Here is a 17,283-nt window from a genome sequence, read left to right as displayed (position 1 = left end):
ACATTTCTTTAGTTACACTCTTCTGAAAGAAGCCCATCACAGGACGCAGCTCATTGGAAATGTATGCTGATGATTTTGGTTTTCATTTTCAACAAAATCCTTCTGCTAGAATGTCAAACAGAAAACAAACAGGGCAAGACTGGGTTGCATCTGAGAGTACAGCCTTGAGCGCTGATAACTGTTCTTTGGGCATATTGTACAAAAGTAAAAGTGGAACTATTAATAATAAGGTTGTTCCATTAACACTGGAAGGCAGGGTGAGTCACTTCCAATGTGTTGGCAAAGTAACAACCTTTGTTAATATTTTCTGAACATTGCAAGTCTGCTGATGCCTTTGTTTGGAAATGTAATGCAGTGATTAGTGGCATGCTGCTTTTAACATGGACAAAAACCGGTAGCTGCAATGTCAAAAATATGATCAAATTAACCTCTGGAAATTTTCTAATGGGCAATTCAGTGTGCAGTTGAAAGCTCACACTGTTTAATGCAACTTAATCCACCCACTTTGCACTTGAATGTTGTGATAACTCGATGACTATGAAAACATTCCTAATACACACTTGCACTGTTAGTCCCCATTACTCAGCCATCAAACAAAATCAGGCAATGAGCAGCAATGATGCTGCAAACATTAATATCCTTCTGAAAGTAAGTGTCATTAGACATCAAGGCCACAATATATATGCTGTTATCTGTCAATGGAACAAACATGGTTAGCAAACAGGAAATAATAAACAGGGAATAGACATTGTACTATGATTATAAAAGAGCAGCGAACAAGACGTGAAGTGTGCGCCTGCAATCTGATCTCAATGAGTAGATGACGTTGCTTAATTCCTGACATTTGATTAGTCCAGTTCATTCTGATGTAAATTATGATGTGGTGACAGGAACGAGCCATTGGTAGCGGCAATACAGTAATGTAAGCTGTATTGTTTGAACTAAATGTCTCTGCTCTCACCTATTGCTCCGTACATTTCACCTTGCTGTGAAGTAAAGGAGCTTATGACTTGAACCATATTTTGCCTCATCGAATTCATTTGATCTGCCTAAGAAGATTGAAAAATACACATATCCTATTCAGGTTTGTAAGGAAGTGTGTTCTTGTGATCCCCAGTTATGCTAATTTAAGGGTAGATACAGGGCTGTGTCAGTCAAACATCATAAAACAAAGATGCTCAGATATCTTATGGGAATCACTGATGCCATTGAACTTTGCAGCTAGCAGATTCAAATTCACAAAAATAATTAACCTCCATGAATGACAAAGTATAAAAGGACACGTTGTCTTAGAATACAGTGAGCTTCCCAGTGAACTTAAGGTTAACTAATCTTTCCCTGGGCAGCTAAATGTGCCCTGATGGATAGTCCCTGCTGATTGCAGATCTGGTATTTCTGCCTGGTGTCACCTCCAATAAGCCCACATTGTGTTGGCGCTTAAAAGGGAAGAAAGCATACCTGGCACCTTAATGGATACTGAGTAGCCCCATCCGAGTCACTTCCAACCATTGCCAGTTCACAAGGCCCTGGATTTGTGTCCCATCTGATCAGCAGGTTGGCTGGCATCATGCCAACTTAAACTCTGAGATCAACGTCCTAAGTAGCAGCTGCCTGAATTCATACCCACTGTGAGCAGCACCCACTACACACCCGAGTCACCCCATGTGGTCAGCACCCACTACACACCTGAGGCACCCACTGTGAGAAGCACCCACTACACACCCAAGACACCCACTGTGAGAAGCACCCACTACACACCTAAGGCACCCACTGTGAACAGCACCACTACACAACCGAGATACCCACTGTGAGCAGCACCCACTACACACCTTTACCAGTCCTGCCCGACACTAGCTTTGGTATTGCTGACAACTCAGAGCAGCGCTGTTGCAGGTTGGCTGTGAATGCTGCTCTTAGCTCAAAGGCATGAGCGAAGTGATGGTGGACTTCCTCACATGACTGTATCTAGTGGTGATTCAGACCGGCCTAATTTCCTGCTGGTATGGTACGTAATTTTGAGGGAGAATGTGATTCAGTGATTCGCATATTTAATAAGTATTCATGGAATGGTAATCTATGCAAACAGGGTTCCGGGCATGGATCAGTGGGAAAGCCAACTCACCATTAGCCTGCCATGAAAGTGCTGAGGGGAAAATTCTGACTTGCTTTTCCGCTGATGGAATTCAGACCTTGGGACTCGATGAATATTCTGCACCTGCCTAACTTTGGCGGGAGTGGAAAATTCTGCCTTAGGAGATTTACTAAGGCACAACACTTTGGGGCAGAATGGGAGAATCATCTCGACCAGTGAAGGAACAAGATTCTGCCAAGGACAAACAGTGACAGAGAATTCAGGTTGACCGCGGCCTCTCTCTCTGAGGAACCAGACCAAGGTTTCACCAAAGGTCTTCAATTGCACTTCGACTGCAGTGGGACAAGAGAAATGTGTGACTTCAAAGAATAAACAATCGCAAATACGTCTTTCTAAATCTCCAGAATCATCTGGAGGAGACCAAAAATGGATTCCAGGCTCGAGTCATTCTCAAGTCTTCACCCCAGAAGAAAGTAAATGTGACAAAGAGCTCCTGAACTTCTTATACCCAAGTGTAAGTTACCATTTGTAATCGCAATCTTTTCTTGAGTATGTTTGGGCATCTATGAGTGCGCAGGTGGGTCTGATTGGATATATATTCATATATTGAATAATAAAAAATTATCTTCCTTTTAAAAAAAAGTTACGAGAAAACCTGTCATTTATCTGTTCTTGACAGTTCTGACACCCGGGGGTTAAAACACTTCTTTTTCTTTAAAAAAAACACACCATCTTCAGTCAGTCGAGAGGTGGAAAAAGGGGAACCACCCTGATCATTCCTCCACAACAAAAACAGAAAAATGCTGGAAAATCTCAGCAGGTCTGGCAGCATCTGTGGGGAGAGAATAAAGCCAATGTTTTGAGTCTAGATGACCCTTCGTCAGAGCTCCAGCTTATCAAATGACTTCTGGAAGTTCATATAAATAACATCCATATATAACATCTCCTGTCCACTTATATTAGTCAAATCTTCAAAAAAGGAACAGTAATTGCACACATGTTTTGTGTAACGTGTACTGCAGACTCGCAGGATCGACGGAAATCCTTAATCTTTCAGAGAGTGCCCATGTATGTTTGTGAATTTTGCAATCCTGAAGCATTAAACCCCAGTCTGGAGAAGGCATATAATACTTAGCTGGCAAAAAAGGACAGGCTTAATACACAGCAGATGCAAAACAAAATTGCAAAGCCACTCACGTTGGTTTAGAAGCTTCAGCCTGATCAGTTTGTAGTTTCTCTCCTCCCTCCACTTCCATTGTACAGTACACAATGCGATTTGGTGCTAAAGACTTGAGACCCTGCACTTCCATGATCACTACCTAGAAAACAAAATCATTTAACACCACAACTTCAATCTTTCAAATCATTTCCCCTTTTCATTTTGATGAAATTATTTGTAAGCATTCAAGAGAGATATATCAATGGTGAGGATGTACCTGCAACCTTTGAACAGAGTGTTGTGCACTCGCAGGTCAAGTTCAAGCAAATCTGCAACCTGTCTTACACCCAATCTCGTAAGGACATCATTCATTGCACCAAAATGACTTTCATTTCCTACGCTACCCAGCCTTTTAATCTCATGAGACTACAATTAAAGCCAGTTTAGGGGCTGCTTCATAGGCTCACACTTGTTAGAACTTTAGGAAATTGTAGAAACATGTTTTAATAGAGATCCATTAGAGTCAGAAAGGACATTCTTTCATCCCAGTTTGAATGAAGTTACGTCACATGTCAGAGACATCTCCCAAACTCAACTTCATTTTCACTGAACAATTGCAGCAAGATTTCCATCATGCGAATCTTCAGCTTATTTCTTTCCTTGTTTGCAGTCATTTATTTTAATGCAACTTCTTGTAAAGCAACGTTTGTGGCGGGGCCAAATACAACTGCTTCAGTCTTCCCACTATCTAGCTATAGGAGATTTCTGCCCATCAAGTACTAGGTGTTGGCCAAGCAATGTGACAAATCAGCCAGTGGAGGGGTCAACAGCGGTGATGAGGTAGAGCTGTATGTTTTCAGTGTACATCTGGAAACTGATATTTTTATGGACGGTGTTGTTAAGGGGGAGCATGTAGATGAGAAATAAGACAAGTTCAATGGTCAGTGATACATTCTTGAGGAACACCATTCTTCAGGTGTCGGTGTGGGGCAGAAAGAGAAACCATTCCAGGTAATTCTTTCACTGCAAGTGGATAGATAAGAATGGAACCAGCCAAATGCATCCTACTCAGCTAGAGGATGGAACAGAGGCACTGGAGGAGGATGTGGTCACCTTGTTAAAGGCTGTAGACAAGTTGAAAGGAATATGGCTTCATGGTTTACCATGATCATCATCATGTAGGATATAATTTGTGACTTTAATTAGGATTGTTTCAATACTGTCACAGGTACAGTCGAGCAATTCAAACATGTGCTGAAAAAATAAGGACTGGAGAGAAAAGGGAGATTGATTTGGTCAGTAGTTTACAAGGACAGAAGGGTCAAAGTGGGATTTTGAGGAGAAGGAGAATACTAACAGACTTGAGGAGAGGGGGTCTATACCTGAATACAGTGGACAATTAACAATAATCAACATACAAGGGATTCCGGAAGGGAATTTGGGCAGACGGCAGTTTAATGGTAATATGGTCGAGGAAGCAATGGCTGGTCTCATGGACAAGATCAGGCTGAAGGGGACACGTGGTAAGATAGGAGAGAAATTAGATATAAATTCCGGGTATGGAAGTGGGCGGCAATAGGGGAGGGACAGAAATGGCAGAAGTAGCTGAAAGGCTGATCTCAAACTTTGTTATAATGAAGTCCACGTGCTCCTCGCACATATTGGGGCGAAGAGTGGAGGGCGAAGAGGAGAGAAATTTAAGGCAGTTTGTACTGGTGAAGGGAAGCTGATGTTTATCATCACAGCCCAGGATAATTCTGAAATAGTGAGTCATTTTAAGAACGGAAGGTCCTAGGTTCCGCTTCACAAGTTACTGTTCTTAGCCAGTCAGGGAGAAACTAAACAATGCACTCCTCTGATGTTTGGCTCCCAGCAAAGGAAAGCATCTCATCCGAGGAGTTGGTGGGGATGTAGGCACATTAGTTACAATGTTAGTCACGGAGTCACAGGCCTGAAATATATCAGTTGTCGAGTCAGTTTGTCTTAGGTGGACCTCATTATGCTGCAAACAATGTCATAAAGTGGCAAGGAAAAGGAAAGCTTATTTGACAAATTACATTGTTGAATCTTTACAACTTACATTATAAAACTAATATTTGCTCCCCACTCACCTCGAGTGTAAAAGACAGTACAACATCTGACTTGGAGAGCTGATTTTCATTTTCCTCCCCCATGTCAATGATGGAGGTATTATGACTGCGTTTCAGCTTTTGCAGTTTGAATTCCGAGCCTCCTTTGGAAACAGGCATACTCTCCAGATTTGCCATCAGTAGATTTACAGACGACTTAAGCTCCTCAATAAACATGTTCTCCATTTCTTTGGATACAAACTTTAGAAATTTGCGTTCCTATGAAACAATGACAACAATGTTATGCAATATCATCGCATTTATTACACAAAAACAGAAAGCATACTGTTAACTTTACATGGTATTATCCTCATTCTTCAGAAAGGTTGTTACCTACATCTCACGAGCCAAACATCCAAACAGTGAGGAAATCACACCAATCCTGGCATTTTAAGGAACTTCAACCCTCCTTACCCTGTTAAGGAATCAACACCTGGATCGGTAATGATACAAGATCCCATTTTCATTACACAAAGTGACTTAACCTTTTCAAACTATTTTAAAGATGATGTTGTTACCAAAAAATGAACATGATTGGCAGGAACGGACAATGAATATTATCAAACATGAATATTAAAAAAAATTAAAAGTGAAAATGTGCTAGCACAGCAAATGCATTCATAAGTAAGTAGGTGTATTGATTAGTCACAAGTAGGCTTGCATTAACACTGCAATGAAGTTACTGTGAAAATCTCCTGGTTGCCACACTTTGGTGCCTGTTCGTGTACACTGAGGGAGAATTTAGCTTGGCCAATGCACCTAACCAGCATGTCTTTCGGACTGTGGGAGGAAACTGCAGCCCCCGGAGGAAACCCACAAAGAACATGCAAAACCATTCAGATGATATTTTTGTCGCAAGGTAGTGAGTGAGATGCACAGAAAACAGAGCATGCAGAGCAACTCCTCAGATGCTGAGGCAGCCTGTGCCAATATGCAGCAAGGCCTGGCTGATAAGTGGCAAGTAGCACGTGTGTCACATAAGTGGCAGGCAATGAATATCTCCAACAAGAGAGAATCCAACTATCGCCCATTGACATTCAAAGGCATTACCATCGTTGAATCCCCCACTAACAACATCTTGGGAGTTACCACCGACTATAATCTGAATGGGACCTGCCATATAAATACTGTGGTTACAAGAGCAGGTCAGAAACTGGGAATTCTGCAACTCACCTTCTGACGCTCCAAAGCCTGTTCTTCATCTACAAGGCACAAGTCAAGAGCGTGGTAGAAACACAAAAACTAGAAGCAGGAGTAGGCCGTTCGGACTTTCAGGTCTAATCCGTCATTCATTTGGATCATGGCTGATCATCAAATTCAATAGTCTGATCCTGCCTTCGCTTCCATATCCCTTGATCCTTTTAGCCCCAAGAGTTAAATCTAATTTCTTCTTGAAATCACACAACGTTTTGGCCTCAACTACATTCTGTGGTATTGGATTCCACAGATTCACTACTCACTGGGTGAAGTGATAGTGATAGAATACACTCCACTGAAAATAGCGAGACAAATGCAAATGTTTCTCTCTCTTCTCATAATTGCCCTGAGAAGGTAGCAATGGGCCTTCACATTGAACAGCTACAGTCATTGTGTCAGTGGTGAATTCATAGTGATTGCTTTCAACTTGCTGAGCTTCTTCAGCCAACATTAAAAATCAATGCCACAGTTTGGGACTGGAGTCAAATCTTCAGCAAACTGAGCAGAGGTGACAGACTCCTTTCTCTGAAGGATATTTATGCATTAGTTGGATTTTTACAAGAATTTGATAGCTGGTGCTAACCCACAGATTCCAAGATTTATTGAATTTGATTTCACAATTTGTCATGATGGGATTAGAACTCAACACAGTCAGTCCAGCTGACAATGTGCATTTTATGGTGCAAAATACAGGACTCTGGTTATAGTCCATTCACCCAGGATTGGTAACAGAGGGCAGCAACTGGCAGCTTCGATCTGTCGCTAGAATGTTTAGCAATCAGTGAACATGTCGTCCTGGAATCATAGAATCATAGAACCCCTGGAGTGCAGAAGGAGGCCATTCGGCCCGTCGAGTCTGCACTGACAACAATTCTACCTCGGCCCTATCCTCGCAACCCCACATATTTACCCTGCTAATCCCTTGAACCTATGTATCTTGGGACACTAAGGGGCAATTGAGCATGGCCAATGCACCTAACCCGCACATCTTTTGACTGTAGGAGGAAACCGAAGCACCTAGAGGAAACCCAGGGAGACACAGGGAGAATGTGCAAACTCCACACAGAGAGTGATCCAAGCTGGGAATCGAACCCAGGTCCCTGGAGTTGTGAGGCAGCAGTGCTAACCATTAATTTCTATGGGGGTCTGCCAATCACCCACTGCAACTTTGGTAGAAGATCCACAGATACCCCAAAGAAAGGACACAAATGCTGTGCATTTCTGCAGATCTTCCACAGAGGCAAACAATCAGGAGGACCTCGATGGAAAGTTACTTTGGGACCATCATTGCATATAACCATTTTATTATGAATTATGGCGCTTCAATGCTGACAACAGAAAGCTATTTACACCTGGCATGGGAAGATTTTCCTCAACGAGTTGAACGTGAAGGAAATGCTTCTTTTGTTTAGAGGTTTAATTTATTTATTCACTGTAGAGGGACAGCTGGGAATGGAAAAAAAAGGGTGATTTGTGGTCCGGACAGTACTTTCGGATCTTAACTGCTGCAGTTTTCAAGACTATTCAGTTTTAATAATGTCCTAAAAAAAAACTGTAGCCTTTATTAGCTCTCCCAATGGGACCTGACAGAACAAGTACATGACACAAGTTGTACACTGGAGGAATTAAAGAATCAAACTTAAGTATCATTTAGTGGAATGGCCTTCCTACAGTCGATGGTGATTTATAAACCAGGGCTTGACATAAATCAGAAAAGTTATTTTTAGTTCTAAATGGCGCTACTGAGGCCGCAGCCTGGGCACATTTGACCAAGTGTTAAAGCTGACTATTGGAGATGAGCCTCATTTGACAATAGGGAGGAGAATAGTTGTCTTATAAATGAGGCAAAGGGAGAATTCTTTTGGCAATTACTAAACAGACTGTCAAGAAACATGAACCTTCATTGCATTGGCTACTTAACCCAGAATATATGTCAAAAAAAAACATTAATGCACGTTGCTCATATTTAGAATAGTTTTTTTTAAAAGAAAACATATTCCTAGAAATCTCTTATCATTTTTAGTGCAATTTCAGGGTGCATGATATGGAAAAGTGACAATTCTGGCAGAAAAATGGATGAAACAACTAACATAGAAGTTTCAACCCTAGAACTAATTGTCACCCAAATTCTTTTGGGCTCAAGGTTCTTCCTGCAATTCACCTCCCAATTCAGCTCAATTACTTGAGGGCCAATGCTTTTATAGCTCTGAGTTTCCTGTTTTTACACATGCAATGCATTTGGGCATTAAGTTGGATTTAATATCACCATAGGTGCAACACAGCATAGATTTAACAGGTAACTGATATATTCTACCAGAGAACCTTCATTTAAGCCACAGCCAAGAAGGTACTAGCATTCAATCCTCAGGCTCCTTTGTATTCTTTGAATCCCCCACTCAACAGCAAATCCAACCATTGGTGTTTCTAGCTGGTGAATAATTCTTTCGTAAACAGTGCAGAAAAATCATTAGCTGATAATTGTAGAAGAAAAACGATATGCATTACTGGCAGATCTAAACTTTGAATAATCCATTCCAATGAGCACAATTCTCATCAATAATTATAGATTGATTAAACTGCAATCACCATACAAAGTAATTCATTGCTGAAAATAGAGACATGTTGCCGAAGCATTTCATTTTGCACTCATCATGACAAATCCAAGAATGCAGAATTTCAAACAACCACAACAATTTATGCTACAGGAGAAAAGGGCTCCTCATTAGTCGATAGGTTTGGCCAAGGCCTTGCCATGAAGAAAGCAATGGGGAATAATGGCCTCCCCATGCTTCCGGGTGATTCAAAAAAGGTGCAAAGCTTGAACATGTTCCTACTTAGTAAGGAAATTAAAACTAGAGGACACAGCCTCAAAATAAAGGGGGGTCGGTTTAAGACAGAGTTGAGGAGGAACTTCTTCTCCCAGAGGGTGGTGAATCTCTGGAATTCTCTGCCCACTGAGGTGGTGGAGGCTACCTCGCTGAATATGTTTAAAGCGCGGATGGATGGATTCCTGATCGGTAAGGGAATTAAGGTTTATGGGGATCAGGCGGGTAAGTGGTACTGATCCACGTCAGATCAGCCATGATCTTATTGAATGGCGGGTCAGGCTCGAGGGGCTAGATGGCCTACTCCTGCTCCTATTTCTTATGTTCTTATGTGTATGCTGCTTCTAGCAAGCATAAATAAGCAATGGTATGAGTTCAATGGATAATCTCACACTAGTTGTTAGTATAGCTATTAAGAGCACTCAGGATTGTCCAACAAGTGCAACCCAATTGCAGAATCACATTTAACAGTAGATGATTTGTTTTGGGTTTTGCAAACATGGGCTGGTTGAGAATGGCCTGTAATGATTTGTCAAATGGCATGGCAGAAGTGTGTCTGGTGTAAGGCTCACCCGCCATTGGCTTAATATCCGCAGCAGCGGGATGAAGTCTTTAATTGGACATTAACTGCCCACATAAGGGAAACAATAGGTGATGGAGCGCGAAGGCCATCCATGGGCTTTCCAGTCACGGGCTTAATTGGGATGGAGGTGGGATGCTTGTGGGGTTCCCACCTGCCACCAATCTGCCCAATTAAATGTCCTGCCTGCCTTCAAACCTACACTTGGGGAGGTCATTAAATACCACCCATAATGTGACATAAAGGTCGTTGTTTTGAAGGCGCAAAGGGCTGAACTTCCCTCTCTTTTACTGTGCAATGTTAGTGTATTAGCATTTCAGTGTTCCAAAAATTAAAAGTAAAGCAAAGAAATCAGATGCCACCGATGCAGAGGGAAAAGGCCAGGATTTTGGCAAAGCTGCTCCGACTCTTCCACCGTAACTTTGTCAAAGTGCAGCAGGAATCTCACATGCATGTGGAAACAGGATAACTACCGCATTTCCAGTGAGGTTACATCAGCTAAGTGGGAGCAGCTTTGAGGAAGTTCCCAGCCAAGGTTGTTTTTGGAAATTGTACTGCGTGCATGTAAAGAACTCTTAATGCATTGGGCAGATGGGGCATTTGGATGAATGCCTTAACTATGATAGCCTGGCACTGATGCTGTAATGTACTATACCACAACTTGACCAACTGCTGTTTATAATTAACATGTAGCATTATTTTATCACACACTTGAGTTATCAAGAACTTCTTCAGTAACATCACGAACAATACAGTGAAAACATGTAGGATAAAAGCATAGGGTGGATTATGGTTCAATTTAGTAACATGATAATGGCTTAAGATGACGTTAGAGCAACTTATCATTGTCATCTAATCCCTCCATACATATTCCAGTACTGCAAATGCCCTTAAACACAATGGTGTATGGTGAGCTTCCTGAATTGAATCACTTGCTTTGAACAGAAGCACTAATAGGTTTTATTTAATTGCATGCTATGGAGAAACAGTACATTATTATATGTACTCTTGTACCAAATGATAACACCACCACAGAAATCAACCATTATCTTTATATCTAGATGGTAGGAAAAAAATTTACATACAAACAGGCAAATTAGGAATAGGAGTAGGCCATTCGGCCCCTCAAGCTTGCTCCACCATTCAGTAAGATTGGATGGTGGCCTCAACTCCACATTCTGCCTACCCCTGATAACCTTTGACTCCCTTGTTGGTCCAGAATCTATCTATAGCTGCTGTAAAAATATTTATTGACCCTGCCTCCACTGCTCTCTGGGAAAGTCGAGTGCCAGATTCACAACCCTCAGAAAATAATTCTCCTCATCTCGGTCTTATATGGGACACCCCTTATTTTTAGGTTGTGTCTCCAAGTTCTAGTATTTCCCACAAGGGGAAACATTCTTTCAGCTTCCACCCTATGTCAACGTCCCTCAGAATCTTATGTCTCAGTAAGATCACTTCTCAATCTTCTAAACTCCAAAGGATTAAGACCCAGCCTGTCCAACCTTTGAGATAAACCCTCCCCATCAGCTCAGTGAACTTTCTTTGAATTGCTTCTAATGCATTTATATTCTTTCTTAAATAAGTAAACCAGAACTGTACACAGTATGCGAGATGTAGTCTCACCAAAACCTTGTATAACTGTCACAAGACATCCCTACCTGTAAAGCCATTCCCCTTGCAATAAACAACATTCCATTTGACTTCCTAATCACTTGCTGTACCTGCCCATAAACTTTCTCTGATTAATATACCAGGACACCCAGATCCCTCTGCATCTCAGAGTTCTGATGTGGAGATGCCGGCGTTGGACTGGGGTAAGCACAGTAAGAAGTCTCACAACACCAGGTTAAAGTCCAACAGGTTTATTTGGTAGCAAATACCATAAGCTTTCGAAGCAGAGCTCCTTCGTCAGATGGAGTGGATATCTGTTCTAGATATCTAGATATTTGAGAACAGATATCCACTCCATCTGACGAAGGAGCTCTGCTCCGAAAGCTTATGGTATTTGCTACCAAATACACCTGTTGGACTTTAACCTGGTGTTGTGAGACTCCTCTCAGAGTTCTGCCATCTCTCTCCATTTAAATTATATGTTGCTTTCTATACTTCTTGCCGAAGCAGACAGGTTCGTATTTTCCCATATTATGCTGTGTCTGATAAATTTGTACCCACTCACTTAACCTATCTATGACCCTTTGTAGATTGCAGTGTGGCAATTGAATTCTAATGTCAATTTGGTGGGTAAATATTTGACTATTTTTTCAAATTAGGCACCAGCTATTTTTACTCGGTTTAAAATTGTGCTGTAACTAGACAAAGAAAACATGGTTCACTGTTAAAGGTTAAATTTGAACAGCTGGATTATATAACGGCTCACAGCATGTGTTTATTTCCTCTGGATGATAGGCTTACAGTGCGTTCACCAGAAAGCACTCAAGGAATAAGTCTTGACAGTATAGTCAGTAAGCTCTACTGAGTGACATAACTTGCAGTCGAGTCAATTATTTGTCAGGGTAATCGTCAGTGGGATAGTCACAGTTTTTAACTTTTGTGCTTTATAGACATCAGCAGAGCCAATTTCCATCTACTTAAATAGATCCAGATACTCTGAAGTTACAATACTTCACAAAAAAATCAACGGAGATGAAAATTAAACCGCTTACCATTTCTCAAAGGAGAATGTAAGGAAAACACTGTGCAAAGAGTGGGACGGAAATCTGATGTTTTGTGCTGTCCTTTTACTCACCCTTGCTATTTGATCTGCCATCTGAAGACGTCCATCCAGTTCCCGTCTGATCTGAGCTGCCTGCTCATCTGGGTTATCAAGCTGTGAACACAATAGAATTTGTACATTTTAAATTTGGTATTGATTCACTGTCACTGCTGCAAAAGAGGAGATTAAGGATCAAGGCCCAAGAAACTGGGTGGCTTTTGAAACTTTGAGAGAAGTGATCTGGAAGCTCCAAAATGGCATCCACGTTGCATATGCACAATTGTGAGTGAATCGCGTCAATTGACACTTCGACACAGGCGTAAGTAAGCATGCAATGAACATCCACCAGGAATAGGCAGAGCAGGCAGATCATGATGCCAATCAGCACTTAACGCATGATCTGACAGGAGTGGTGCCATTTAGGAGTTCAATATTCCAGCCAGAAAAAGATACAAAAGTCTGAGGTCATGTACAAAAGGACTCAAGAACAGCTTCTTCCCTGCTGTCATCAGACTTTTGAATGGACCTATCTTATATTAAGCTGATCTTTCTCTACACCCTAGCTGTGACCATAATAGTACATGCTGCACCCTCTCCTTTCTTTCCCTATGTATAGTATGCTTTGTCTGTATAGCGTGCAAGAAACAATACTTTTCACTGTATCCCAATACATGTGACAATAATAAATCAGATCAAATCCAGACAATCTGGCACAGCTTTACAGGCACTCAGCAGTAGAAAGAATATTCTGGTGCATAACCCACGCATGCACACACACACATGCACACACACACACGCGCACACACACACGCGCACACACCATACAATGAGAGCCAGGCTGCCACACGAGCAGGATGTTGGTGTGTTGAAATGACAATTCCAATGCATCTACTGCTCTGGAGGAGTGCTGCAGGACTTGACAAGATACTACTCAAAATTTGAGCTAGTCTGCTGCAGGCTGCACAATCTCGTCACCATGAGGGGACTGCTGTTGCCACTACAACTGAGGATCTGGAGGTGGGAACCTGAGAGAACCAAGACAGCGACTTCTTGGCTGGGTTGGTCACAAAGAACTGCCTGGACAGTGATACTTGTACCTGCAAGCCCAATTCTACATTCAGCATCAATTTCACACATAACCTCCCTCTATAACTGACCATCACACTGTCTGTTTGTCCACAATGCAAAAATAAGCACTACCACAAATAAACATACCAAACTTTATAATAAAAATCATGCATTTGCGCACAAATGCTGCCTTTGTATTCCCCTAGTGCCCATTGACTCCTACAGAGTGTTGGTGTTTGCTTCATGGAAGATTCCTGACTTTCACTGGAGGTGACTGCAATGGCTTTGGAGAACAGCTCGAGCAGCTCTGGGCCTAGACAACCCAGCTGCAGATTACACCATGTTGGCATGGGTGGCTGTGGTCGTGGCTGGCTGACTAATGTGCAACAACAAGCGCATTGGCAAAGTGGCATGAATGTAAGGATGAATACTGTCTCCATGGAGCCACTGTCACTTCTGTTATGGTCCAGTTAGGAACTAGTAACATTATTGTATAAAGTAGACAGAGTTTAAAATCCTAGTTACCCACTCTGAGCATAAAGCCATAGGGTCCCACTGTTTACCACACTAAACTTTATATACTATCGTATACTACGACATTCAGAATGAACATAAAATACGTACAAATTAACAGGCAACTATGGTCCAACGCACCACACTGCACATTAAATGGCAGATGTGACTAAGACTGATCTCTTCAATTTTTCAGCAATTCATTGAGACGTCAATGACTCCGGTGAGTCACAAAATCTCATTAACTCTGTCTCCAGCATGAGGGATTTCAACTCCACATGAAGATCTACCCTTGGACTTCCCTCAAAAGTTGCTTCAACTCAGACTGCCTGCCTCCCAATAATTCAATCTCGCCTCCTGAGACTGTGACCCATGGGGATTCAAAAAGCTGCCCTCCGGCCTCTAATTACTACCACACTCCCAACTATTTTACAGACCACTAGCTTCACTAAGCTAGCATTACCCCTGGATTTCTCCAAACTCCAGTCGCCTGCCTGTAATGAGCGGGCTCAAGACAGATGTCTCTGGGCCCGGTAGCACCTCCCCGCCACCCCCCCCCCCCCCTCACCAGGAGTGGTTCCCTCCGGTGGGGTTTACTTCTGTTCCCCACTAATGGGGAACAGGCGGGCAACCCTGCTGGAGACAACAGAGGCCACTGAGGTCTCCCCAGAAGATCGCGGCTAAGGGGATGGGTGCCCTCTGGGCAATGCCAGCCTGGCCCCCGGCACTGCCTAAAGGGCAAAGTGGCAATGCCCAAGGGGCAACTTGGGGTTGCAAGACAGGACCGCGGGAGAGGGCAGTAGGTAGGACATCAAGGCTTGCCCAGAGAGGTCCAGGTGGCCAGTGATTGGTAGGTGGGGGGAGCGGGGGATTTCGGAGGTGCAGCGATCTAGGGTTGCAGAACTGGCCAGCGATTGGGAGGCCGGCAGTGCAGGGCCACTATGCGTGGGCCATTCTCGGCACTGACAGATCGGCGCATGCGCAGTGGCCCATTCAGTATTCTGCTGCCGGCTTCGCAGGTGGGACTAGGCGATGCCCCCCTGATTTTCCAAGGGAATCCTGCTTAGGCACTCCGCAGTGCTCAGAGTTTGGAAGATTCATTTTGAAAATCATGCTAAAAAAAAGCCGGTTTTCACACGAATTTGGGACTTAGAATTTTTTTGGGAGGACTCCCCTGCCGCAAATCTCTTCCTAAGGTAAGTTTTTCTTTAGCCGTTTAATATTATTTGATTTCCTTCTCTCTTTGAAGCTTTCTATCTCTTTCCTGATCTCTTTCCTTCCTTGCTAAGATATCTCTCTCTCTCTCCTGAGTTCAAGCTTTCCCATTTCTTTCTTCTCTTTTTTCAAGTTCAAGTTTCTTAATTTCTTTCTCAAGTTCAATTTTTTCATTTGCTCTGTCTCAAGTTGCTTCATCTGCAACAGAATTATAGCTAATCCTGCTGGCTTCGCAAAGCTACTTTGCCCCTGTGTTTCTCTGAATTCCAAACTGTAAATGGCTCCCAAGGTTTCTTTTGAACCCTACCTGCCTGGCACAGAACTAGATACACCATCTTCTCAGATCCCCAGGACTTCTGAGCCCACATTGCATGGAGGTTGTTAATAACTCCCAGTGCTGTTCTGGGTGCTGCCAACCATACAATCACCAAACTGTAACCAACAGCCCCTTCCAGAAAACACACAGAGAACTTGAAAATTGAGAACCTTCTTAAACTCTACCTATCACCATGGCAATGTAGCCTTTCAGAGTTCATTGAATGCTTTTAAATTAGTTCTAACTCCTGAAACAAAATACCTCTCTGGACTGCACTTCTTTCAAGCAGTGCAGATGTCATATCTCCTGTTCTCCAGCTAAGTATATCTACCTGTTTTTATATGGCTCCAGCTCTTCTATTCTATCTCTATCAAACAAGCACAGGTAACCTTCTGAACTGCCATTTTCTTTTAGGTGTCCTGGCAATCTCTAAAGTTCAGCATATTAGCTACCTTTCCTTCAGACTAACAATCTTCCGGAATGAAATATAACCTGTAAAATATTAACATGAACCATGAATTAGATATTCATTATACTCAGGACTAGTTTTTAGTTGCTGCAAAATCTTGCAGGTCCTTGTGCATGGTGTAACCTACAGTCTTGATGACAGCAGTCTGACCTTCCAGGACATCCGTCTAAATTTCTAGTGCAGGCATTGGGTAGTTGCTGCATGTGTCTTAAAGGAAGCTGAGACATCAGCCATCAGAAACTGCATCATAGCTGGATCTACACATCTGCTAGAGTTGGCCATAATCCCCATGCTGAAAAGGATGTGCTCCAAGCTCTGAAAAGCACCCAATATTCCTTGACATTGTACACAGGCCTTCCAGCAGGCTCTCCAATATACTAAGCATTTTGCTGTGTAGACCCATCAACATCCTTTTGTGGGTTGCCAGATTAAAGCCTTCACCTCTGAAGAAGAAAGCTTATGTGAGCTGGCATCTTTGCTATTCTTGCCCCTTGCCTGGCTGCAGGCCCACTCTTGCTCAGTGTCTCACCACACGTAGATCTCACTGCTAATCTATCCTCTAAGATATGCTTCGTGACAGTACCTAAGCTGGTGGCTGAGTGCATTAAATCAAATGATGGTGTTGTGTCATCATTATCATTGCCTGGTCAGGTTGTGTGGAGGGCTTCCTTTCCCATTGTGCATACAGGACAACTCTCCTCCTTTCCATCTTCTTCACCAAGGAGTGGCACTGTGGCACAGTGGTTAGCACTGCTACCTCACAGTGCCAGGAATTCGGGTTCAATTCCAGCCTTGGGTCACTGTCTGTGTGGAGTTTGCACATTCTCCCAGTGTCTGCGTGGGTTTCCTCCAGATGCTCTGGTTTCCTCCCACAGTCCAAAGATGCGCAGGTGAGGTGGATTGGCCATGCTAAATTGACCCTTAGTGTCCCACGATGTGTGGGTTAGGGGGATTAGTGGGGTAAATACGTGGGGTTACAGGGATGGGGCCTGGATGGGATGCTC

The 17,283-nt window shown here is 42.8% G+C and overlaps 1 protein-coding gene across 2 annotated transcripts in view; it reads right to left on the bottom strand.

The window, feature by feature from the left end:
• cadpsa (Ca2+-dependent activator protein for secretion a) overlaps positions 1–17,283 on the bottom strand; it is a 511,252-nt gene that overhangs the window by 306,323 nt on the left and 187,646 nt on the right. For both annotated transcript variants that reach the window (XM_078209519.1, XM_078209518.1), the window contains exons 4-6: positions 12,732–12,812; positions 5,363–5,599; positions 3,290–3,411 (exon numbers count right to left, since the gene is read on the bottom strand). In XM_078209519.1, the coding sequence (XP_078065645.1) occupies positions 3,290–3,411; positions 5,363–5,599; positions 12,732–12,812 (440 nt within the window). The remainder of the gene's footprint in view (positions 1–3,289; positions 3,412–5,362; positions 5,600–12,731; positions 12,813–17,283) is intronic.

Source organism: Mustelus asterias, chromosome 3, assembly GCF_964213995.1.
Source record: "Mustelus asterias chromosome 3, sMusAst1.hap1.1, whole genome shotgun sequence".
NCBI classification, from domain to species: domain Eukaryota; kingdom Metazoa; phylum Chordata; class Chondrichthyes; order Carcharhiniformes; family Triakidae; genus Mustelus; species Mustelus asterias.
Note: the sequence above shows the minus strand (reverse complement) of the source record. Positions and strands in the feature narration are given on the sequence as shown.